Source organism: Oryx dammah, unplaced genomic scaffold (genome assembly GCF_014754425.2).
Source record: "Oryx dammah isolate SB20612 unplaced genomic scaffold, SCBI_Odam_1.1 HiC_scaffold_10, whole genome shotgun sequence".
Lineage (NCBI taxonomy): Eukaryota > Metazoa > Chordata > Mammalia > Artiodactyla > Bovidae > Oryx > Oryx dammah.
In genome coordinates this window covers 61,807,639-61,834,274 of record NW_024070194.1, presented here as the reverse complement: position 1 = coordinate 61,834,274, position 26,636 = coordinate 61,807,639, and the positions used below count along the sequence as shown (strand labels likewise).

The 26,636-nt window shown below is 38.6% G+C and overlaps 1 protein-coding gene across 2 annotated transcripts in view; it reads left to right on the top strand.

Annotated features, from left to right (window-relative positions):
• Positions 1–26,636, top strand: part of PLXDC2 (plexin domain containing 2) — a 440,730-nt gene that overhangs the window by 165,713 nt on the left and 248,381 nt on the right. For both annotated transcript variants that reach the window (XM_040248599.1, XM_040248598.1), the window contains exon 2: positions 15,188–15,399. In XM_040248599.1, coding sequence (XP_040104533.1) covers positions 15,188–15,399 — 212 coding nt within the window. The remainder of the gene's footprint in view (positions 1–15,187; positions 15,400–26,636) is intronic.

Below are 26,636 nucleotides of genomic sequence, written 5' to 3'. Positions count from 1 at the left end.
GGGAAATGTTCACGGCCAGTTATCACCAGTTTTTGAAGAGTGAATTGGTTAGGGGTGAAAATGTACATATATGTTTAATTTATTGATATCTCTCTTTCCCAGTGTTCTTTTTTCAAGTATGGCCATTCTTAGGGCTTCCCAGGTAGCACTAAGTGGTAAAGAACCTGTCTGCCAATGCAGGTTAGACATAAGAGATGCTGGTTTGAACCCTGAGTTGGGAAGATCCCCTGGAGAAAGGAATGGCAATCCACTCCAGTGTTCTAGCCTGGAGAATCCCATGGACAGAGCAGCCTGGAGGGTTGCAATCCATAGGGTTGCAAAGAGTTGGGTAAGACCAAAACAACTTAGCGTGGCCATTCTTAAGTTAAATTAACTAAGCTATAAATGGAGTACAACCGTTACCCAGGTTTCAATATGGTATAAAAGGACAAACAAGGCTCATTCCTTTTTTCTGGAGAACATAGAACAATGGACCCAGATCCAGACACAGAGCAAACCACAACAGGTCATACCTGCATAGAGTAACCATATGACAGCCCAGCTGCTCACTCTAAAAGAGTTCTCTCTACTCTAATCAACTCCCAAAATTATTTTTACCTAAATAATTTGTAAATTTTTGTCATTTTGTCACTTTGTCATTTTTCTTCTAAATACGTCAATTAAAACTTCTTTTTCTTTCCTTTTTCCTTTTTTCTAGATCATCCAAAGGCTTGTCTGGCTCTTTGATGTAATGTGCATCCCACCTCCCCCATGACTTGTTTTTATACCCATTCAGTACTTTAGCTTACACCCCTTACTACCTTAATTTCTTCCTTTAGGTGTCCAGGGTGTTGTGAATAGATATCTGGATTTAAATTGATTAAAATTTAAATATTAGTGTATACCTGCTATCCTTCTTTACCCTAGGTTAACTTCCTAGCTTTTTATGTTGTTTTTTAAAATTTTTGTTAACAAAATGGAAAAGTTCAGCATTATAACTTTCACTTATATTCAATTACTTTACCCCATTCTATCTTGTTTAAAATTTGGAATCCTTCCCCAAAATAATTGCACATTTTCTTCCTGTGGCCTTTTTAAAATGATGAATGAGTTTAGTGTTTTGTCCTTGATTTGGAACCAGACTCGCCATTTGTATATCTGCTCTTGAGGTTGTTTGTTGTATGAGACTGCACTTCATTTGTTGGGGCTTTGAAGATTCAGTGTTTTTGAAAGTCTCTGGAAGTCTACCTGATATCTAGGGAAACTCAAAACTGGAAAATACCTGATGGGTGGATAGCTTTCAGAAAAGAAGAGGACATTCCAATATTTTATAAGAGTTTGGACCCTCCCAGAATTATAACCAATGATTTCCTACTGTTTTTCATGAATTCTATTCATTCATTCATTCATCAAATATTAAATAATTGCTTAAATAATAAGACTATAGAAAAAGGAGCAAATCTAATTAATGGGGCTCTTTGGTGGGGGTTCATTTTTTTATGTGGTAAATACACATAGGAGAAAATTCACCATTTTAATAATTTTTAATTATGCAATTCAGTGGTATTACTACACACATCATGTGTTGCAGCCATCACTACTCTCAATCACCAGAACATTTTCTTCATCACAGATTGTACTCATTAAGCAATAATTCCTCATTATTTTGCTTTTATGTGTCTGGTAACCTCTACTCTACTTCTGTGTCTAATGTTTTGACTACTGTATGTGCTTCAGATAAATGGAATTATATTTGTCCTTTTGTGTCTAGTTTATTTCAGCTTGCACACTCTTCAAGGTTTATCCAAGTTGTATTATACATAAGATTTCTGTTCCTTTTCATGGCTGAATAATATGTATCTCTCTATATACACATACACACACACACACACATATATGTATACATAATATATAAACCATGTTTGTTGAGCTTTATATGAAAACATATCCCTGTATCTTCCCTTTATGTCATAACCATGCAAAGGCACCTAAACAACATAATAGTCTCATATATTAGGAAAATATATCATGATTTCAATAAATTTGTCTGAGATTTATATAGTGAATGACTTTCTGAAAAAATTTTATAGAGTTTTTACTAAGCTGACCAATCCCTTAAATTTAAAAAATGAGTTACCTATCTCACAAAAGGGCTTGAATAGAATAGTAAAAAATGAAACAAGGGAATAGCATTAAAAAATGTTGACTCACTAACAATCAAAAATTGTTAATTTTTTAAATTGTTAAATTAAATTGTAAAATTGTTCAATTAAACTAGTAAGATTCTGTTATTTCATTGAACAAATAGGCAAAAATAAATGTTTTAAGATACCATAAAATGATTGATGAAAATATGGGATATCTGGCTTCATGTCCTTCTGGTTATTTTGTAGACTGATGGAGTTTAAATACAATAGAGAACAGATTCCTCTTTCATAAATTGTTTCTGAAAAAGAATTGAGGCTGCTCACAAAAGTTAACCTCTACAATCAACTTAAAAATTCAACAACTGCTGACTAATTACATACTTTAAGATGTATTTTAATAAGTACTTAAAGTGGAGACTACTCCAGTTTATCTGGAATTTGTTTATATGAGTCAAAAAATGTTTATAAAAAATAATTCAAGGATAAAAGAAGAATGAAGCAAGAGATTCTAAAAGTTTCAGCGTTCTCCTGATATATACATGGTTGAAATGTTGCTTCGGATTTTTATCTCGCTTTGGTGGCTTAATTCTTACCTGGTGGTTTGACTATTTCAGGATATATCAGAGAAATTGAAATCTAACTTTAGTACAGTTTTACTGTTTTAATTTCTTTTTAATGTAATTTTGTTGATTGTGGTTTATTTACAATGTGAGTTAAATTGTGTAATCAGCATAAATGTATGCAATCAAGCAGTTTAATTAGGCAATGTTATTTAAGAAAGTAGCTACAGAATTCAGATATTCATACCATTTTAGAAATTCTTGGAACTGTATTTTAAAACTGCTATTTGAAGGTAGTTGATATTCAAATTTAAGTATTTCTCTTTTCAAAAAAAGGGAAAAATACAGTGAATTCAATGGAGTAAAAATACAGTATTATAACTATGATACAGTTTGTAAAAACATCAAAATTTCGTGACTAAATTTGCATTATTCCTCTTATTCCCAGTTCTATTCCTCATTATTGCCCCAGTTTTTTACTTGAAGTATTTCTATCCTTATCAAAGAGGCTATTTGGAACATGATTTTTTTTAATTGAAAATCATAGGTCTACGTAAAGAAATATTTTCTTCTGTGTCCAGATATTTCACCCCAGTACTATCTTGAGTTAGTCTTAAGGGGAATTAGGCAAGGAGATGAATCATAGAAGTTTTCAGCTAATAAATACTCAAGAAGTTCTGATGAAGTGAACACATCTTTGTATATAAAGTATTTCTTATTTAAATATAGATAGCAAAGTGTCAGTTTTGTTTAAAGAATTATATGCTTCCTACTGTAACTAATATATTATTTATGAATCCTCGCCTAGCAATACCTTTGATATTCAGAAGCATAAATCTTTCCTGTGATTTTTAAAGAACTTTTTGTAAAGTTATTTGGAGATATAAAAGCTGAATAATTTTGCCCATTGCTGTGTGGTTCTCAGCTCGTGTGAAAATATATTGCATTAAATATATGAATTAAATGTGAGAAATAGAATAACTTGGGGGGAAATTACTTTATATTGCTGTATTAATCTCTCTGAACATTTTAAAGGATGCTACAGATAAAATGTTGTAACACTAATATTTTACTTGATGAAACACGTATAGAAAAAGATGATAAAATATAGGAAATTGCACAGAAATTGATATGGCTACATCTAATTTTCTCAAGAAATAACACCAAAAGTTATATGTATACAAGGCTAAGAATTTTAAGCAGAGAAGTGAGAGTGCCTTAAGTAAGAGCTGCTATGATAGAAAATGCCAGGTCACCACCCCAAGTGTATCAGGACATCTCAAGGAAATAGCCTGGGCAGTTTTAGTGAACATCTATTATAATAACAAAAAAGAGCACAAAGATGAATAAAGGCATGACACCTCCCATGGATAAGTTCATGGTAGTTTGTGAAGGAATGGCATTTAATCAATAATTACACTTTCATGAGAAGAACACAGAAATGGGTTTGATTAAATTTCTATGAGATCACATTAAAATACTCTGCCTAGGAAAATCTATTGGTGATGAAGGAAGGCTTCACCAAGTCAGAATATTTGAACTTGACTTTCAAAAGGTAGAGACCTAGGGAATTTTTTCCCTTGCCATAGAAGTAACACATTGTAGAAAATGTACAAAATAAAGATATGTCAGAAGAACAAAACAAATAAAATTGACTGCTTCCAACTTGCATAACATGGAAAAAAATCAGTAGTAATATTATAATGTATTTCTTTCTCTTTTTAATTTTGTGTGCATATGTATGGTTTTCCTTTTAATAAATTCAAATAATGCTATTTCAGTTTTTTATACTTATTCATAAATCATTTTGCACATCTAATATTTCCACAGCATCAAATCCTAGAAGACTTTTACTACAGATGGAAAATACGCACATATGAAATTTTTATTAAAATTGAAATCTGCCTACCAGTGTTAGAGAGAACAGTACTATTTTCATAAAATAACCTTATCACATACTGATAAGTACAATTTTACCATAAATCTTTGTGAGTGTACTATATAAAAATTACAATATATTGTATTTCTCTGACTTCTTAAAATGTTAACTATTCTAATATATTTGCTAGTATTTATATTTCTTTGCTGTGAATTACCTATTTATGGAATTTGCCTATTTTTTAAAATTTGAGGACTAAGAGAAGGAAATGGCAACCCACTCCAGTGTTCTTGCTTGGAGAATCCCAGGGACGGGGAAGCCTGCTGGGCTGTCATCTCTGGGGTCACATAGAGTCGGACACGACTGAAGTGACTTAGCAGCAGTCTTTTAAAAAAATTTATTAGATAGGATATACTTGTGTAGATTAAGGAAAATATACATGATTGCAATTTTATAGATCAAAAAATTGAATAGATATACATAGTATTAATCTTAATGTGTGCTATTGATGTTTTTCCTGCTGGTCTTTTAAATTTATATAAAACTGAAATGGGATTGTTTTAATTTTCTACTTACTGTTTTTTAATGTCTTTGTGTGTGTGTTTGATGCTCAAATTTGAGCATCTTAAGCGTATTTTTTAAGCCTATATTATCAACTCTGGCAATAGTAGAAAGTCAAAAATTCCAGACTTTGTGATTGTACCTTTCATCTTTATCCAAGAATGATATTCAACATTAACAACTAATATTATCTGTTTAATAATAATGGGAACAGAGCAGGCTATAGGGCTGAGCCCTGACCTTGCCAAACCAGGTCTTTAATTCCTTAGTTGTTGGATCATGTGAAGGGCATTGCTCATTATTTTGGGGGTAAGTAGAGAGTGGGGTGCAGTTAATATGTTAATTTGTAGAAATATGGGGATATTTTGATAATGGTATGATTTATATTGGGCTTCCCTGGTGGCTCAGATGGTAAAGCATCTGCCTGCAATGTGGGAGACCCAGGTTTGATCCCTGAGTCAGGAAGATTCCCTGGAGAAGGAAATGGCAACCCACTCCAGTACTCTTGCCTGGAAAATCCCATGGGTGGAGAAGCCTGGTAGGCTACAGTCCATGGGGTCACAAAGAGTTGAACACAACTGAGTGACTTCACTTTCAAATCAAAGTTACAAAAACATAATCTGATAGAAATATTAATACATTTAATACATGAATTGTCTGTCATCTGTGGTCACTGGCTAAGTCAGTCTGGGCTCCTTTATGGACACATATGTGCTAAGTCACGTCAGTTGTAGCCGACTGATTCTTTGTGACCCTATGGAGCCTGCCAGGCTCCTCTTCCATGGAATTCTCCAGACCAGAATAGTGGAGTGGGTTGCCATGCCCTCCACCAGGGGTTTTCCTGTCTCAGGGAGCGAACCCATGTCTCTTACATCTCCCGCATTGGCAGGTGGCTTCTTTCCCACTAGCGCCACCTGGTAGTGGTGCTTTACCACTAGTTGCCACCTCCTTTATGGATCTGACCTCACAAACTGAATATGGGCTGATGACAACATGCTGTGAAACTGAGTCTATCAGACATCTGGCAGCCATAACCTGATAGAAGGCCCTTGGTGATTTGGGTCACAGGCATCTGGGTGTCATCTTTGACATGGGGCACCATTATAACAATTGATTCTATCTGCCCTATTTTGGCTCAGGAGACTAAACTTTCCTTAGAGTCTATTGGCCACGACTGGTCCTTGTTTACAGAAATTTCCATCTCCTTGGCTGGCAAAGTCACACTTTTCATACATTGGATCTACCTTTTGTTTTTAAATCAGACATTCTGAATACAAGAAATAAGAGTAGTTGTGGATGGCCAATAATAAAGAGAAATATTGAGGTATTTCATCAAATAGCTTTACTTTTTTATTGTGCTGTGGAGACTCAAAAGGTTTATAATACATGGATTCTCATAAATAGTAAACATGAAAACAAATGTATAGAATATTTAATATATGATTCCAAATAGCCTCAAGTATGTTAATGAGATATTTAGCTAGCAAGTTCAGTTCAGTTCAGTTGCTCAGTCATGTCCAACTCTTTGCGACCCCATGAATCGCAGCACACCAGGCCTCCCTGTCCATCACCAACTCCTGGAGTTCACTCCAACTCATGTCCATCGAGTCAGTGATGCCATCCAGCCATCTCATCCTCTGTCATCCCCTTCTCCTCCTGCCCCTAATCCCTCCCAGCATCAGAGTCTTTTCCAATGAGTCAACTCTTTGCATCAGGTGGCCAAAGTGAGTAGATGATAGAATTTTTTTTTTCCCTTCTTCTTCTTTTTTTTATTTTTTAATTTATTTTTTATTTTACTTTACAATTCTGTATAGGAGAAACTGTAAAAGCTATAAATTTGCCCCTTATTTTATACGTGGCTAGGGTCGCAAAGAGTCGGACACGACTGAGCAACTGAACTGAACTGAACTGAGGGTCATGTAACCTAAAAATTCCATGTGCTTTCTGGCTTTATGATGCTGTGTTTTCTGCAGAAAAGCCTAAAACCTTATTAAAAGATAGACCCTTAGATTTAATTACATGCTGTTTTCACTATACGTAGGTTATTTGTAGGCTATGGCTAATGTGGAAATGAGTTTATTCTCCAAATCTGACAGATTTATTGAAAAAAAGTCAGTGGATAGCCTGAGTTCTCTGACAGTCATCTTTGTTATAATAAAATAGGAGGCTATCATCATGGTAAAACAAGTGCTGAAGTCTACTTGAAGGAATTCAGTTCTTCTTTTAAATTTCTACTAGGGAGTTTTAATAGAAAATACTCAGTTAACAAGATTAATTATCTGTTTTAAAGTACTTCCAAACTTTTCAAGACATTAAAAAATATAATCGGTATTAAAGTGCTCTTACTTTCTGCTGTTTTTACATCAACATTGTTTCATTTCTTCCCATTGGCAGAGTCAACTTGATGAAAATGAAATATTATATTCTTTATTTGCTTTCACTGCTGGATTGTTTACATATTTTTGCCATTTCAAATAGTGCATTTTGTCTGATTCATTTTTTCTTTTAGATTCTTTGTGTCTTATTGTCGTTGTTCAGTCACTAAGTCATTCTGACTGTTTGTGACCCTATGGACTGCAGCATGCCTGGTCTCCCTGCACCTCACTGTCTTCCAGAGTTTGCCAAGTTCATGTCCATTGAGTTGGTGATGCTATCCAACCATCTCCTCCTCTGCCACCCTCTTCTCCTTTTACCTTCAATCTTTCCCAGCATCAGGGTGCTTTCTTTGTGTCATATCATTAGGCTTTCTGACAGATGTCTAATTCTACCCCTGGAAGATTCATCTGAAGTAGATTAGATAACAGTTAATACCAAGCCTATGGGTCCAGCTCTTGTTATTTTCCTAGTGTATCACTCACCCTGTCATATACATGTTTCCTCATATGTAAAATAGGAAATGCCAAATAGTACATGCCAAATATATTAACATATGCAAATGTTTAGAACAGTGCGTTGCATTCAGCCAATCCTAAATGAAGATCAGTTATTATTACTAATATTATTATTATTAACCCATTATTAGAAAGAGTATATAGATCACCTCTATTTATAACTGTTAACACAGTTTTATTTTCTTTTTATTTTTAAGATTTTAGTAAGTATAGACCAATACCTTAACACTGTCTTAAATATTATTAACCTTTGCTCATAAAGCTAATCATGTTTTCCATAGGATAATTAACCATTTTATACATAAGATTAAGATATCTGCTTTTTAATAGTAAGGTTAGAAAACTATTAAATTTTTAATATGTAAATTTTTTCTGTACATACTTTGGACTATTTGGTTCTATTTTCCCATTCTCTTTCATTTCCTGTGTGTGTTTTCTTGTACCACCTAATGTTCTTCTCTGGAAAAATACTGCAGAGCAACCAAGAACCCTGTGATGACACAGAAGTCAGAGAAGGGGAAGAATGGAGAGTCAGGGTATGCTGGACACTTACTCTTGTCTTAGGCCTTTGTGGTTCTTCTACTCTGTGCCTCAGAGACTGGACTCATCCTTCAGACTTGTAGAGTAGTCTCCATTTATTTTCCACATTTTATTCTAAATGTCCTTGTTTCAAGTATTTCATACCTCTTTAACCTCACTGGGCCATGCCCACGTTCTTCAAAGACTCGTGTTCTATTTCTTACCGAGTTCATGAGCCAGAAAGAACTGCAACCACGAGTGCTGATGAACATCACCCAACTGGCCAGTGAGCTTTTGTTGAGTCAAACTCATATCTGATAAGGAGAAGCTGCTATAGCTTTGTTTTCCCATAGTTTTCTCCTTCCACCCTTTTATCTGAATGAGCAACAGACATAATTAAAGTCTTAAGAAGTCGGACAACAGATCACATACATAATCCTTAAGACACTGTCTCAGATGAGCAGCAGCCTGGCCAACCATTCACTTACTCATTCATTCATTTGCTTTTCAAAAAGAAAAAACTTTGGGTATTTATCATATGTCAACGTCCATGTTTGTACCGATGGGACAAAAAGTATAAATAAGATCGAAGTCCTGTTCTGAAACATCTGTGTTCGGAGACTTCAAGGCCACTGTCGAGTTTGGTGATGTGATAGGAGGACTCACGAGACTCAGTTGTGCTTTGTTACAGCAAAAGGCTACAGAGCAAAATCCACAGAGGGAAAAGGCACTTGGGGTGATGTCTGGGAAAAGCAGGGTAGGTTTCCAAGAGCCTCTCCAGTGGGAGCACAGTGGAAGCATCTACTTCCTCCAGCAACCAGTTGTGATAACAACTGTGTGAAATATGGTCAGCCAGGGAAGTTCACAAGAAACTCAGTGCCCAAGGATTTGTACTGGGAACTGTTCACATAACCACTTTCTGTCTGCCATGTACCTAAATTCCACACTCCTGGAAGGAAGACAAGTGGTCAGCATAAACAATATTGTTTGCCCAGGCAGTTTAGCCACAGTAAGCCCCTCTTATCTGTTAGGGAAAGGTGAGGACCCTCCCACCACCACCTGCAAATCTCAGTTCCCAGGTGTCAGCCAAGGGCCAACCTTACAAACAAGATTTACTAAGGATAGCAGTCTCAGACCTGCTGTCTCAACCCTTTTCTGCACAGTCCCATATTGAAGTGAGGATAGGTGGAAGAATGGTTACAGAATCAGATGAGAAGAGGCATTGGACTGCAGAAGAAAACTTAATCAGCTCTGCTTGAAGGAATCCAGGGATGCTCCATTTACCAAGACAATATTTGAACTAGATCTTAAAGGAGCTGTGAGATTTCCCAAAGCCTGGAGTGAGGAAGGACTTTCCCCCCATGCAAAGGTATTTGTTGCAGGTAAAGAGGTTATTGGGAGATTCTGTGTGGTGGGAGCATAGAGCTGATAAAAGAGGCAGAGTCAGGGAAGAGTGGTTAGAACAAGAGCATGAAGTGCTTTATCATTTTGTTGGGGGGGAAGGAGCCTTAGAGGTTTTAATAAAAAGGGAGAAGTGAATAAATTTGAAAGCTATCTCTGACAGCAGATGGAGAAAAGATTGGAGAAGGAAGAGTTTGAAGAAAGTAAGACCAGGCAGGAGGCAAGAGATGATGAAGACGTGACCTTAGGCACCTGTGGTGAGAGGATAGCATGGAGCAGTGGTCCTCAGCTGGGAGACATGAAGAAGCATGAGTGAAGCTTAACAAGAAAATGATGTCCAGGTCCCACTCAAACCCTCTACTGCCTTTCAACAAAACATTCTGTATGCTTTCTCTTCCGTAGCTATCTTCTCTGTAATGCTATCAGTCAAAACCTCCAAGTCCACTATATAGCAAGCTCATCATTGGACAGAACTAGTAATATAACCATTTGTATGGAATTTCCCCTTCAGTTCCATAAATTGAGATGTGTGAAACCATATTGCCGTCTACCTTAGCTAAATAATTTGCCTATTCTTGGATGAATCAAGCCAGTAAATCTATTTGTAGTGAAAAATTGTAGTCTTTGCACAGGATCCACAAGGGTGATTTCATTCACTTGTGAAGTGCAAACCAAAGTGTGTGTCCAAAAGGTACAGTCATGGTGGGTCCTCACTACATAAAATATACGTCAATTTATGTAGTTACTCGTTGCTCATTTCACATATATTGTGTATATGATTGTATGTAAGACTCAAGAAATACAGTACAGCTAGAACTAACATAACATTGTAAAGCAATTATACTCCAATTAAAAGTAAATAAATAATAGAAAAAAACATGCTGGAGTTATAATAAAAAAAGAAATGCAGTTAAAGATACATTCAACTATTAACTGAATATAAGGTATTTAAATAAAATCATTAGGATGAGATGCAAATATAAACATAGCTAACCCAGAACAGTTTTCTTCCCTTTTGTTTTTATTTTAAATGATTTTATTTTACAGTAGATGATAACATAAAAGAAACTTGCAAGTTTTGCAAAGAATAATATGAAGAGGTACATGAATTTCTTATTTTGCTCTCAGATTAACTAGACATTATTGGGTTTCATAATGATGATCTATTTGAAAGGTAGTGAGAACCTTTTTCAATAATACTTTATCTGCAATTTTTATCAAATAAAATATCTCAAGAATGTGTTAAGGTCAATTTATGTATTAAATGTACAAAAATGTGACTTTTAGCTTTCTCTCCTTATATCCAAATGGGAGTCCTTTGATATATTTAATGTTTCCATGAACTCTGTGATTAACAACTATAGCAAAGTGTGTTCATGGAAATTATCTTGGAAGGTTTTCCATCAGTGGTTTAATTAACATACAGCAGACAGAAAGCAAACAATCTGTTCAACCAGACTATTGAATGATCCCTCCTGTTGCTTTCATTTTCACTACAGCTGGGAAGGGAAAGATTATTTTACATATATCCTTTCCTCTTGCTTCAGAATGATCTGTTTTGGTGGTGATTTAAAGAATTATTTGAAATATTTTTATGAGTTGGAAAGCCCATGAAGTGAATATGAATAATTTACAATGTAGATAACCAGACTGTGGCTTTGCCAGTTTTTCTCCATCTTTATTTCTGGAAAACATCCATTTTTGACTTGTTTTATCTCCTCTAAAAATCATTCTGAAAAGGGGTCAAAATCGAAGCCAATGTCAAACTTTCGTCTTGATGACCCATGTACTACTGAGTCATGAGCATATAGGGAATGTTTCCTCTATGTGTGATTGGGTAGTTTTGCTTATCCATAACCTAAGCAGAGAAGACTTACATGTAAAGCAACAACCCCAAGGAAAATTCAGAGGCGAGGCTCTAACACTCACAAATTTTGTCATTGGAAAACCCTTACGTCCTTTCTTAAAAGTGAAAGTGAAAGTCACTCAGTCATGTCTGACTCTTTGTAACCCCATGGACTGTAGCCACCAGGCTCCTCTGTCCATGGAATGCTCCAGGTAAGAGTACTGGAGTGGGTAGTCGTTCCCTTCTCCAGGGGATATTGCCAGCCCAGGGACTAAACCCAGGTCTTCCTCGTCGCAGGTGGACTCTTTACCAGCTAAGCCACCAGGGAAGCCCCATAGGTCCTTCCTTAGCCTTTGTTTACTCTTCACAGTCTGAGCCAGCAAGTGATTGAGCGGTTGGTTTACAGAGTTCAAGGTGGTAAATTCTAGGAGGAGCAAGCATGTCCATCTTGGAAACAAACTAATCAACAGCTCTAATAGGTGTTCATACAACAGTAAAGAAAGCAAAAAAAAAAAAAAAAAAAGCATGCACCACTAAAAAGTAAAAAACAAACACCTTATATTGGTCTGGGGACTTAACCTTATATGGGATTGGCCAAAAAGTTTGGGTAGGTTTTTCATAAGATGGTACAGGAAAACCCTAATGAACATTTTTGGCCAACCCAATAAATCCAGAGGAAGCATTTATGCCTGTTTTATGTGGAAAGCCTATCTGTTTGTTAAATTCACCTTCCCCAGTAATCTAGCTAAAGGATGAGGTGGAATGTTCATCACAGAAACAAGAGTTTGACACATTCCAAATTTCAGCTTGCTGTTGCTACTGCTGCTAAGTTGCTTCAGTCGTGTCTGACTCTGTGTAACCCCACAGATGGCAGCCCACCAGGCTCTGCCATCCCTGGGATTCTTCAGGCAAGAACACTGGAGTGGGTTGCCATTTCCTTCCCCAATGCATGAAAGTGAAAGTGAAAGGGAAGTTGCTCAGTCATGTCTGACTCTTTGCGATCCCATGGGCTGCAGCCCACCAGCCTCCTCCATCCATGGGATTTTCCCAGCAAGAGTACTGAATGAATAATAAATAAATTGTAGACAAAGATGATGAGAGCAGGCAGAATTAGGTAAGGGAAGAAAGTCAAGGATTCTGGAGAACTAGGGCAAAGTAAATGCATAGCTCTAAAGTTTAGTCTAAGTGTTGTGCTATGAGGCCTTACCTGGTTGTTATAAAACTTTATTGTGTACTTTTGTTGTAAGCTACATCGTATATTTTTAGTAATGAGGCAGGACATCTAAATAAAGCAAATAAAATTGCTTTATGTAGCTTTACCTAGAATCATAAGTCTTAGAGCCTGACATCTACTCAAGAAAAGCAGTCTGCTTTTGCAGGTGAGATATTTTCATTCCCATTTGCAATAAGGGGTAACAAAAGCACAGAGAGTTTTGTAAATTATGCAACATCCCCTATTCAGCAAACCTAACAGAAAGAATTCCACCCCAGTTCTCCGGAATCCTTGCCTTTCTTCCCTTACCTAATTCTGCCTGCTTTCATCATCTTTGTCTACAATTTATTTATTATTCATTCAGTCAGTCAACAAACATTTATTGAGCACTGTTCAATGGCCAGTGGGTATAATACGTTAAAAAAGAAACATTTTCTGTAAAATCCTCTTTAGACATACTTGCTGAAATTTACTGCGTGGCAGGTGGGAGGCACTGCGATCAACCCTCCATGTACCTGAGTTTTTTCTTTAGCCTTATAACAGTTCTGTGAATTGAGCACAGTGCTGCGTTGTCTGGCTCTCAGTTACCTCTCTATGGAATGTTTGGTCGTTTCCATTCTTTCACATGCTAATATTCTCCAAGCCCATGGAAAGGTCTAGATGGCCTGCACTATGGTAGTGTTTCACTCTAGGCTGTCTCTGCTGCTGCTAAGTCGCTTCAGTAGTGTCCAACTCTGTGCAACCCCATAGACGGCAGTCCACCAGGTTCTACTAAGGCATTAAACAATGTCAGATCTTTTAAATTCACCGTGAAATCAAAGGACATCCCCTCAAGAAGAAATGATTAGCACCTTCATGACTTCAAAAGGAGATGTTTTAGACATTTGCATGCGACTAGTAGTGGTAGTTATTAGAGTTCAAAGTAATGGATTTAATGGTATTATTTGTTGTTATTTTTGTTCAGTTGGGAAGTCATGTCTGACTCTGCAACCCCATGAACTGCAGCACACCAGGCTCCCCTGTTCTTCACTATCTCCCAGAATTTGCTTAGATTAATGTCCTTTGAGTCCATGATGCTATCTAACCATTTCATCCTCTGTCGTCCCCTTCTCCTCTTGCCTTCAATCTTTCCCAGTATCAGGGTCTTTTCCAATGAGTCGGCTCTTTGCATCAGGTGGCCAAAGTGTAAGTTTCATTAAATACAGTTTGGTTTCTTGGAATCTTCTTGTATTGATAGCAACATCACAGCTGTAATTAAATCACCATTCTCTTAGCCCTTTTGAACCCATGTCCTGCCAGTTATAAAGGCTGTCAATTCATATCTTTTGGTAATCGTTGCCTAGAGGAAAACTGTTCTTGGTCCGGCGCTGAATTTCCCACACTTGTGGAACACCTTCCCCTGCTGACCCACTGAAGTGTTTTCCCCCCTGTAGAAGTGGCATGAGCTGGGTCAGCAAAGCTAGTCCCTGCAGATGGCTTTAAAATACCTCTGTGATGTGATCTCCTTGCGTTTCTCTAAGTGCCTATCACTGTCATCCTTAACCACTCTGACAAGATTCCAAGGTGAGAACAGCCCAAATGAACAAAGCATTTGTGATGCCTCCCAGGGACGTTGCTTATTAAATGAATTCGGCAGTGAACCAAGTCTGGCTTGTGAGCTACAAGGCAGGTTATCACATTGACGTGAAGATCATTCCATATATTTTTTAATCCGTTCAAATGCTCTGTTATCTCTCTGCTGCCCAGCATAACTTATGTGAAACAATATAAACTTGCAAGTTAATGATGTCGGATTTGTATTTTCAAATGTGCAGGGAGTCACTTGGTTTCATTCCTTTGTTTGGATTGCAGCTTGTTTTCTCAGAACAACTAGAGAATGTTTATGAAGTGTGTGCGTGGAGGGCAGGGAAGGAAGGGAATAAAAATGCATTGCTTTCAGGCAGCACATCTGTTTTAGGGACCCTGTTGGATCTGCACATTAAGCATTGTCACGACTTACGGCATGTCCTGAAATTGCCTTCTACTCAGTTGTTCATACCAAACTCAAAATATTACAGTTAAATGGGTTTCACTGTTTTGAGTTAGTTTCCTCTTTTCATGAGTGGCAGGATATTTTTCTTCTCTATGAGAAAGCATGCGAACGATGCCTAACAGGTGGTAACTCATTATTTTATTTTATGTTTTCAAACAGATGGGCAGTATCAGGTTGCTCAAGCCTTCCCACAGACAGAAGAGGAGGTGGAGGTGGACACGCATGCATTCAGCCACCGGTGGAAAAGGAACTTGGATTCTATCAAGGCTGTAGATTCGAACCGAGCCAGCCTGGGCCAAGACTCCCCGGAGCCCAGAGGCTTCACAGACCTGATCCTGGACGATGGGCAGGACAACACCACCCAGATTGAGGTGGGTCAATAATCTGGGTGATTGAGATGGATTAATGAGTATGCTTCTTGGAAGGCACCCAAATTCCACATTATGCTGTCTCTTTGGCTCAATTTGTAACTTTTGAACCTTTTTGCAGGGATCAGTTTAATTCATTAATTAATAATTGATTAATGATGATAACAACAATAATCACAATCTATAACAATAATTATGTGTTATGCAATTTGTTGATATTCAGGAACTCAATGATAAATATTATTATTACTTATAATAATTTAATTAAGTAATCAGTTAATTAATATAAATAAATAGCTAAGCCATTTAATCATCCACAGAGTCACTTACTCAAGAAACAGACAAACAGGGGCTTGGTGTGGTGATAACAGAGAGGGGAGAAAATAAAGCTCCTCCACGCTGGGAGATCAGTATGTCAGAGGGTCAGAAAGCCTAGCTGCCATAGCCAAGTGATATGCACAGAAGTATGTACAGGCCAGTATGGCTTAGAGGAGGGGTATCACCTGCTAGCAATTGGGGGATGGACTGCTGACGAAGAGGCTTAGGAGTGGGCATGTAAGCTCAGGCTCAACTGATTGAGAGGAGCTCAGCAGGCTGATAATCTGTTAATAGTAAAACAAGATTGCTGGCAGAATGAATTACGCCTGCAAAGGCTGACTGTCAGGATGACAGGCATGGAGTCTCGTGTGGTAACCAAGCAGCTGTCCCAGTTTACCTGGGACTAAGGGGATTCCTGGGAGGTAGGACTTTCAGTGCTTAAAAGGGGGAAGTTCTGGGCAAGCTAGTATGGTTGGTTACTCTGTTTAGTTCAATTCAGTTCAGTTGCTCAGTCGTGTCCAACTCTTTGCGACCCCATGAACCACAGCATCCCAGGCCTCCCTGTCCATCACCAACTCCCGGAGTCCACCCAAACCCATGTCCATTGTGTCGGTAATGCCATCCAATCATCTCATCCTCTGTCATCCCCTTCTCCTCCTGCCCTCAATCTTTTCCAGCATCAGGGTCCTTTCAAATGAGTCAGCTCTCCACATCAGGTGGGCAAACTACTGGAGTTTCAGCTTCAACATCAGTGCCTCCAATGAACACCCAGGGATGATCTCCTTTAGGATGGACTGGTTGGACCTCCTCACAGTCCAGGAAAATCTCAAGAGTCTTCTCCAACACCACAGTTTAAAAGCATCACTTCTTCTGTGCTCAGCTTTCTTTATAGTCCAACTCTCACATCCATACATGGCTACTGAAAACACCATAGCCTTGACTAGACAGACCTTTGTTGACAAAGTAATATCTCTGCTTCTAAATATGCTGTCTAGGTTGGTCATAACTTTCCTTCCAAGGAGCAAGCGTCTTTTAATTTCATGGCTGCAGTCACCATCTGCAGTGATTTTGGAGCCCCCAAAAATAAAGTCTGACACTGTTTCATCTGTTTCCCCATCTATTTCCCATGAAGTGATGGGACTGGATGCCATGATTTTTGTTTTCTGAATGTTGAGTTTTAAGCCAACTTTTTCACTCTCTTCTTTCGCTTTCATCAAGAGGCTCTTAAGTTCTTCTTCACTTTCTGCCATAAGGGTGGTGTCATCTGCATATCTGAGGTTATTGATATTTCTCCCAGCAATCTTGATTCCAGGTTGTGCTTCTTCCAGCCCAGCGTTTCTCATGATGTACTCTGCATAGAATTTAAATAAGCAGGGTGACAATATACAGCCTTGACATACTCCTTGTCCTATTTGGAACCAGCCTGTTGTTCCATGTCCAGTTCTAACTGTTGCTTCCTGACCTGCATATAGGTTTCTCAAGAGGCAGGTCAGGTGGTCTGGTATTCCCATCTCTTTCAGAATCTTCCACAGTTTATTGTGATCCACACAGTCAAAGGCTTGGGCATAGTCAATAAATCAGAAATAGATGTTTCTCTGGAACTGTCTTGCTCTTTTGATGATCCAGCAGATGTTGGCAATTTGATCTCTGGTTCCTCTGCCTTTTCTAAAACCTGCTTGAACATCTGGAAGTTCACGGTTCACAAATTGCCAAAGCCTGGCGTGGAGAATTTTGAGCATTACTTTACTAGCGTGTGAGATGAGTTCAATTGTGTGGTAGTTTGAGCATTCTTTGGCATTATCTTTCTTTGGGACTGGAATGAAAACTGACTTGTCCTGTCCTGTGGCCACTGCTGAGTTTTCTGAATTTGCTGACACACTGAGTGCAGCACTTTCACAGCATCATCTTTTAGAATTTGAAATAGCTCAACTGGAATTCCATCACCTCCACTAGCTTTGTTCATAGTGATGCTTTCTAAGGCCCACCTGACTTCACATTCCAGGATGTCCAGCTCTAGGTGAGTGTGAGTGATCACACCTTCATGATTATCTGGGTCATGAAGATCTTTTTTCTACAGTTCTTCTGTGTATTCTTGCCACCTCTTCTTAATATCTTCTGCTTCTGTTAGGTCCATACCGTTTCCGTCCTTTATTGAGCCCATCTTTGCATGAAATGTTCCCTTGGTATCTCTAATTTTCTTGAAGAGATCTCTAGTCTTTCCCATTCTATTGTTTTCCTCTATGTCTTTGCATTGATCTCTGAGGAAGGCGTTTTTATCTCTTCTTGCTATTCTTTGGAACTCTGCATTCAAATGGGTATATCTTTCCTTTTCTCCTTTGTTTTTCGCTTCTCTTCTTTTCACAGCGATTTGTAAGGCCTCCTCAGACAGCCATTTTGCTTTTTTGCATTTCTTTTTCTTGGGGATGGTCTTGATCCCTGTCTCCTATACAATGTCACGAACCTCATTCCATAGTTCATCAGGCACTCTGTCTATCAGATCTAGGCCCTTAAATCTATTTCTCACTTACACTGTATAGTCATTAGGGATTTGATTTAGGTCATACCTGAATGGTCTGGTGGTTTCTTCACTTTCTTCAATTTAAGTCTGAATTTGGCAATAAGGAGCTCATGATCTGAGCCACAGTCAGCTCTTGGTCTTGTTTTTTCTGACTGTATAGAGCTTCTCCATTTTTGGCTGCAAAGGATATAATCAATCTGATTTTGGTGTTGACCATCTGGTGATATCCATGTGTAGAATCTTCTCCTGTTGTTGGAAGAGGGTGTTTACTATGACCAGTGCATTCTCTTGGCAGAACTCTGTTAGCTTTTGCCCTGCTTCATTCTGTACTCAAGGCCAAATTTGCCTCTTACTCCAGGTGTTTCTTGACTTCCTACTTTTGCATTCCAGTCCCCTATAATGAAAAGGATATCTTTTTTGGTTACTCTGTTACTGTATGTAATTCTCTATGATAATTGGAGCCATGAAGTGGTAAAGAAAAGGATGGTTGCAGGTAGGCTTGGTGAGTATGGAAGGCTGCTGAAGGTACATTCCAGGCAGATTTTGGGGTTGCCCAGAGGTCTCAAGGGAGGTTTTGCATTGCTTATGTTCCCATTGTTGTTGTCATTCAGTCACTAAGTCATGTTTAACTCTTTGTGACCCAATGGACTGCAACACACCAGGCTTCCCCATCCTTCACCATCTCCCTGAACCTGTTCAAACTCATGTCCACTGAGTTCATGACGCCATCCAACCATCTCATCTTACTGCCCTCTTCCTCCTGCCTTTAGTCTTTCCCAGCATCAGGATCTTTTCCAATGAGTCGACTCTTCACATCAGGTGGTCAAAGTATTGGAACTTCAATTTCATCATCAGTCCTTCCAATGAATATTCAGGGTTGATTTCCTTTAGGATTGACTGGTTTGATCTCCTTGCAGTCCAAGGGACTCTCAAGAGTTTTCTTCAGCACCACTGTTCAAAAGCATTTGGTTTCCATGGTCCTTTGCATTGCAAATGGTAAAATATGATCTTGTTAGTACACTAGACATAACAAAAAGAAACAAATAACTCTTACGGAAATAAGCGAAAACCACTGGAACGAGAACAGAACTGTTCAGTTTTTTACAGCAAGGGAGTGAGCCTTCATCACTGGCCTTCAGAAGAGACTCAAAGAAGGCAGGAGAGTGGGAAGCCTTCTCAGTTTAAAAAAAAAAAAAAAGAAAGCTACAGCTATGCTCTGACTGGAGGTGGTTGGCATGGAGAAGCCAGAGTTGGGCTAGTCAGAAGCCAAGAATCTTGTGGGATTGGTCTGGGGGATGTTTGGCTTTCCATGGTTGGTCCAGAGTTGGGCAGAGTAACAAAACAAAAAAAAAGAAAATCCATCAGTTGTCAATAGAGTCCTGCCCATTCTGGACCAATTGCTTCCAGGATTGAGTTTTGGCTCCTGGACTAGTTGCTTTAGAAGTTGATGTCAGACTTCTGTTTTTATCCATGGTGTGGACACAGTCCGTTGGTATATTCTCTCCATCTGAAGTTTTAGTTCCTACCATCTTCTAGGTAATGCACTTATGTTTTAAAGAACCATGCAGCATTCTTTTTGGTGACCTGAAATACTCATTATTTAGGAAGAGAACTCAACTTCATGAAGTAGATCTGACATAGTTCTGCAGATAGTATCAAGGCTTTGTTTTGTTCCCTCAGGGTGAGAGCAATCTTCAGATCTGAAGCACAAGCTATTGGGATTCTGTGGATGTGAGAGGCCCAGAGATTTTCAAAACCCTTCTCCATCGCCTTAGCTAGTGTGTGACTTTGGGGGGGGGGTCCCCCAGATGTCCCAAGTCAGCCCCTTAACAGGCAACAGAGGATGTGCCATTAGCAGAAGTCATATAGTACTTCCAAGAGGCTATTCCGACTCCTGCAGAGTGTCTGCTATTTTGTCAACAATGTAGTTAGAGCAACTCAGAGTGGGCAATGCAGTTCTTCTCTGACCTGCTCTTTGGCCAGGGTGCAGCAGAAAGCAAGGAGAGCAGAACAGAAGCAGAGCTGTTTACTCTCTGCCTAGAACTAAGCTAGTAACCTGTAGAGATTAAAAGAGAACACGGACTCCTAAACTCTGTGGTCTCCATGCAGAATGCTGAATTTTTCTTACCATTTATCAAACAGAAAAGTCCTTTTGCTCAGAGATGTATGAAGACTTCTCAAAATTAGTCCTAGTCGTTAGTATTGTCATGATTTTATTATTCAGCCACTTTATCTCTTTTTCTATCTTAATAGAGGGAGACCACATAATGTCAGAGATTCTGAACCAGTAAAAAGCAGGAAGGGTGATGGAGGGAGCTATTCGCTGAGTACTCTCTTGGTGCTGAGACCTGCCAGGTGCCCTGTGGAATCATCTCACCTGGTCCTCTCATCAACCTGGCGGGACTTGCATCCCCAGGTTCACGGGCTAATCTTAGTGATTTACATGAGGAGACTTTCAGATTTAGGTTTAGTATTTTTCTTAAGGTCTCTCATTAATGCCCAGCTCACAAGACAGCCTTACTACTTGACTTCCTCTAACATAAGGGGTGATTTTTTTGGATAGTGGCAGCACCTGAAAATAGATAGAGAAACTCCAGGATTTCAAACTGTTTGAAAGGGGACTTTTCTTGAAGCTAGATTTACTAACAAGAGGACTGCTTTTGAGTTGGTTTCTATGGGGTTCTGGGGATAGACTGAGATTATTGGGAATCTAAAGCTCCATAAGTCACTCCTGGCACCACCACTAGTTCTGGAAGCAAAAGCCTACATCTGAAACTTCTCAGCAAAGTTTATTTATCCTGGCCCTCGAAATAGTATTTTTGAACGCTGTTGCATCCCTTTGGGGGCTGGGGGCGGAATACTTTTGCCTGATTGAGTTAAACGGGAATAAGAAAGAAAGGAACCAAATGGTTAGAGAGTGACTACTCTGCCCTGGGCATTGTGACAAGATCTTTCTTATCTTTTAGGAATAAGCATTTTGATTTATGTTGCTTAATACAAGCAATGAGCATGAGAGACTCTGTATGCTTTTTCTTTTTAGAAGCTTCCAAAGTCGATGTCAGGAATCAGAATTATTTTGCCTAAGAGCCCTGACTGTAGCAGCGGCTGTTAAAATGATACGTATCCCAGTGAGATTTAAACCACCCAGAATGGCATTCCTGTGCATGTTCTCCCCAACTTCTGCCACCGTCTAGACTTTATATCCCACTTTCACTGAACAAAGACAGAAAACAGAAGACAATAGTATATTTACTCTTTTGGCACAGGCTCATTCTGAAATAAACAAAGGCTGTTATTCTCTTAAATTGGTGACAGTATTTTTTCTGGCTCTGCATGAGAACAGATAATGGAGGGATTATAAACCTTAGTATCCCAGTTAAAGAATGCTTCCAATGGAAGTTTCGTTGTTGTTGTTGTCATCGTTTCTTTTTTTTTTTTTTAACATTCTTTTCATGAAGATATAAAGATGTTTTGAAACTATTTGTATTGATTGCCTGGTGAATAAGTGGGGACTCAGTAGTTGACAAGCGCCCCTGTTGATCTGGATGTTAATTTACACGAGACCTTTCTTCTTGTATCTTCTCTGTTCCTGTGGACGTATGACCACTTGAACAGAGGGGATCCAAAAAGAAGCATTTCTTACCTGGGCAGATCAAAAGAAGCATACTTCCTTCTGATTAGCGGGTATTTAAAGCAGTCACTAGCATGCTTTTTGTAATTACTTTGGGAACAGAAGGGCTTCAAGGACTTTCAGGTGAGACTGAATTCCATTCATGATTTGGCCTTGTTTGAGCAGTCTTCAGGGAATTCCATGCCCCCAGGGACACATGCATGGATGAGCAACACATGGACCTTCTCCTCCCTGCTGACTGCCCTTCTGTTTTCTGGGGTGGAGCCCTTACAGCATTGAGGGGGCCTTATAAGAAAGAGGGGGCTTAAGCAGTGTTTGGTGAGAATGGCCAGTCTTTATAGAGCTAAGGTTCTTGGGCTTCTTCCTGTGTAATACTGTTGGTAACTTACAGTTCATCACTTTACAGAAATCGGTCACAAATTCCTTTCCAAATCAAGGAAGCAAATATGTGGTTCTTACCACTTTTTTCACATGCAGTGTTTGGAACTTCATATTTCTTCTCTTGTGACAATGAATATTTTTCTGAAAAGGCTTGTCAAGTGTGATTTTGTTTTTGGCTTTGATTCCGTATTACCTGGATGACTTGAAGAAGGGAAGATTAAAAATAGAATTTATGGATCATATAAGTGCAACTCCATGATCCAGACTGACTGCTGCACTGTGAACTTGACCAGCACCTCTCCGGTGATGCAGATATGGCCAAACCATAGGCCAGACCTGGCCTTGCAAGGAGTTAGAGCACAGAGCAGATTTAGCTGTTGGTTTTGAGGATGTAAATTTCTGAAAAATCCTAGATTAAACTGCACTGACTACCAACAATATCGCTCATGGATTTCCCATTCTTATACCAAATTAAAAATTGCAGGCACATCTAGCAATTGTGTCACCTCTGTTTACATTAAAGCTTATCTTTAAGGAAAGTATCCTGGGGAATGGTTAGCAAATACGCCCTATGTTGTTGTTTAGTCACTAAGTCCTGTCCGACTCTTTGCAACCCCATGGACTGTAGCCCGCCAGGCTTCTCTGTCCATGGGATTTCCCAGGCAAGAATACAGGAGTGGGTTGCTATTTCCTTCTCCAGGAGATCTTCCCCACCCAGGATAAAACCCACATCTCCTGCTTTGCAGGCATATTTATTTATTTTTACCACTAAGCCACATGGGAAGCCCCAAAATGTGCTGTAGTTGTAGCTAAAAACTAGAGATCAAAGACTTCCCTGGTAATTCAATGGCTAAGGCCCTGAGCTCCTAATTCCAGGGGCCTGGGTTCCATCCTTGTCAGGGAACTAGATCCCATATGCCACACATAAGAGTTCACATTCCACTAGATTCTGGGTGCTGCAACTGAGACCAGGCACAGTCAAATAAATAAATATTAAAAAAAAAACAACTATAGATCAACTGTTTTTCCCCAAATGCGTATATAAAAGCTCTTTTTTTGATCATCTGCTGTGGCATATTGCCAATTGTATCTGTATCATATTGTCACAAATTCTGTATTTCTTTAAAAAGCTAGCAGTTGCTAATTGCTGCACACAGGTTATTGTATGCATTCTGATTATTGTGGTTCATAACTAGATACTCTGTTTGCCAAGAAGTCACTGGCAAATCCTTGATCTAAAAGAAAGTGTGGTTGCTTTAATGGCATTTTACAAGCAAAGGCAAATTTCATAATGTCTCATGTGGGCATAATCTCCTTGGTATGTTTGCAGGATAGAGAATGCAGAATATTCTTAGATAATGAAATTCTACTGTTTGTGTGTCTCAAGCCTAGATATGCTTTCTAATTTCAGGGATCTGACAATAACAGTTCTAAATAGAAATATCAGGTAGAAGTAATAAGACACATCATCCCATTTCATAGAAATAATGGAAATTTGCAAAATACTACTATGCTGATTCTGCCTCAGGCCACTGTTCTGCTTAGGGAACTTATGGAAGACAGTCCTTATAGATGAGAAGGATGTGATTATAATACAGATTTGTGACATTTTTCAAAAGAAAGAAAAGTCTCGCCTGATACTGGAAATTTCTGTTACTATGCTTATTATGAATGTGAAAAGCTGGTGTAGATTTTTTAATGAAGCATTTCCATCTCAGGGGAATCTTAAACTTGCGGAGGTATCTCTCTGTGGTTGCAGAATCAGAAAGCTGTGCAAAGGGAATACTAAGATAAATCCTGAAGAAGCACACTTCTCTGACTCAAGAGTGAATTGAAATTTCCTAAATGCATGGGGATGTCAGATCAGCTTCCACAAAATATGAGAAAGAAAGTTTTGTGAGGGCCTCTGATTAAAAAGAAGAAATACTGCCTAAATTAATCGGTACTGAGAGGAAGACCCTTATTCTGTAGAGAGCCAGGATTAGTGTAGAGACAAGTTAGCATCTGAACCCAGTCATGGAGAGAGAGTTAGAAGGAAACCAGGTATCAAAGTATTTCTAGCCAGAGAGTTTTGCACAGATAAGCAGGATTCCAAACAGGATTCCAAACTTCCTTATATACTGTGTGTCTTAGTCTGTTCAGGTTGCTACAACAGAAATACCACAGACTGGATGACTTAAACAACAGACTTTTGTTTCTCACAGTGCAGGCTGGAAGTCCAAAATCAAGGAGCTGGCAGATTTGGTGTCTGATGAGACCCCACTTTCTGGTTCATAGAGGGGGCTCTCTTTCTGCTGTGTCTTCCCATGGCTAAAGGTGCTAGAAGCCTCTTCAGGGATCTCTTTTATAAGGGCACTAATCCCACTGATGAAGGCTTCACCCTCATGACCTAGTCACCTCCTAAAGGTCCCTTCTAATACCATGGCATTAGGAGTTAGGTGTCAACATGTGAATTTTGAAGAAAGACAACTGTTCAGTTCATATCACTATGCTAAGGTATTTGGGATTTATCAGGAAAGTACTTGGAAGCTACTGAAAGGTTTTAAATAGGGAAAGATGAGACTGTACTGGTGCTCCAAAAATATTACTATGTGGGGCTGAGAGAGAAGTGGATCTGAAAACACAAATCTAAGGAATGGAAAGATGATTAAATTTAGATGAGAATTACTGTGAAGAAAAGTGAAATAGTAGTTAGAGGAATGCTGCTAATGAGCATATGAATTTCAGGAATATTTAGATTTCTAATCAATAACATATATTAACCACTATGATCAAGTTTATACCCAAACTTCTGGTGTCTGCTTGATTTTGAGGGCAATTACAGATCCTGGTCATTTCCTTCCCTGGCAGGATGGCCAGCTACAACCTTGAGAGCACCTATCTCATATGGTTTGGGAATTGGACTCATGTCTTCAACTCTATTGCCAAAGGTTATGTGAACTGACAACAAAATCTGTTTCACTTCCTTTTTGGGGGGAAATTGTCGAAAACACACAGTTTCAAACTTATGATTTAATCCCATTCGTTTTCTTTTAGAATCTTGATGATGATGACTTTCAGTTTTCAAGGAAGAAAATCCACTGAAAATAGTAAATCAGGCAGAACTTATCTGCAATTATTGCTCACCCTCTAAAAAGATAATGAGGATTAAAATAGAGTGTCATATATCTTGCTCAATTATAGATTATTCTGAGCTTGACATGTCAGCTCTTTATTGAAACAAAAATGGAAAAAGATCCATAACTGTCCTTCAAAGATTTCCGTAAAGAATAACAGAATTATCTCTATGATGCTTCACTGTTAGTTAATTGAGTTTGCTTACAGGAAGAGCATGTAAATAGTCTTTAGAAAGATATATACAGGTTGTAAAATTTCAGCTGAATCTTCACCAATACTTTGGCCACCTGATGCAGAGAACTGACTCAACTGAAAAGACCCCGATGCTGGGAAAAATTGAAAGTGGAAGGAGAAGGGGACGACAGAGGATGAGATGGTTGGGTGGCATCACTGACTCAATGGACATGAGTTTGAGTAAACTCTGGGAGTTGGTGATGGACACGGAAGCCTGACATGCTGCAGTCCATGGTGTTGCAGTCAGACATGACTGAACTAAACTGAAAATTAAGTGTGTTATATGATTTATTTTTAGAACAAGAATTTTATTTTGGAATAATATTCTTACATTCTCCATATATGAAAAGAAATATCATATTTAACCTCCCCTCACCAGGACCCTGAGATTAATAGAATCCTGCTCTGAGTTTCTCCAACCTCACTTTCCTAGCTATTCATGAGGACCGTATCATATCATCTACCTTCTTCACGTTAATTAGATAGGGATAGGGAACTTCTAATACAGGAAACAGCAGGTTAACAAGTTGAATTTCTGTCTTGTCATCTTGCAATCTTCTTTTTTGTCTTTCCTTAGATTAACTTCCAACAGGATGTTTAAAATATGCTTTCATGAAAATTATTATTATTTTCATTATCAAGACTATAGTGCACCTCAATGTTATCAGTCTATATCATTTATCTAGCTGATTTTTTAAAAATCATGCTGAATGATTAATTGTTTGATAGTCCAGAATGTGTCCAGTCTTTGTATGTTGAGGAAGGGGCTATGGTAAAGGAACGAGTGATCACTAAGGAGGGACTAGAAATTGGTAGCAGAAAAGCCAGTAGAGTCCTCTGTTCCCCTGCATCTCATGGAGGGGTGTCTACCAGTGGACAGTGGCTCAGGAGGGCTGTGTCCTGTTGCTTTTCCTCTTTATAGGACAAATCTAAAAGGAGCATTGTACAGGGGAAATACACACTTTTGGATCAAGTGCCAAGCAGCCCAGACTGACCCACCGATGATTTAGAAATGCCAGTACCTTGGGCTGGTCTTGCCAG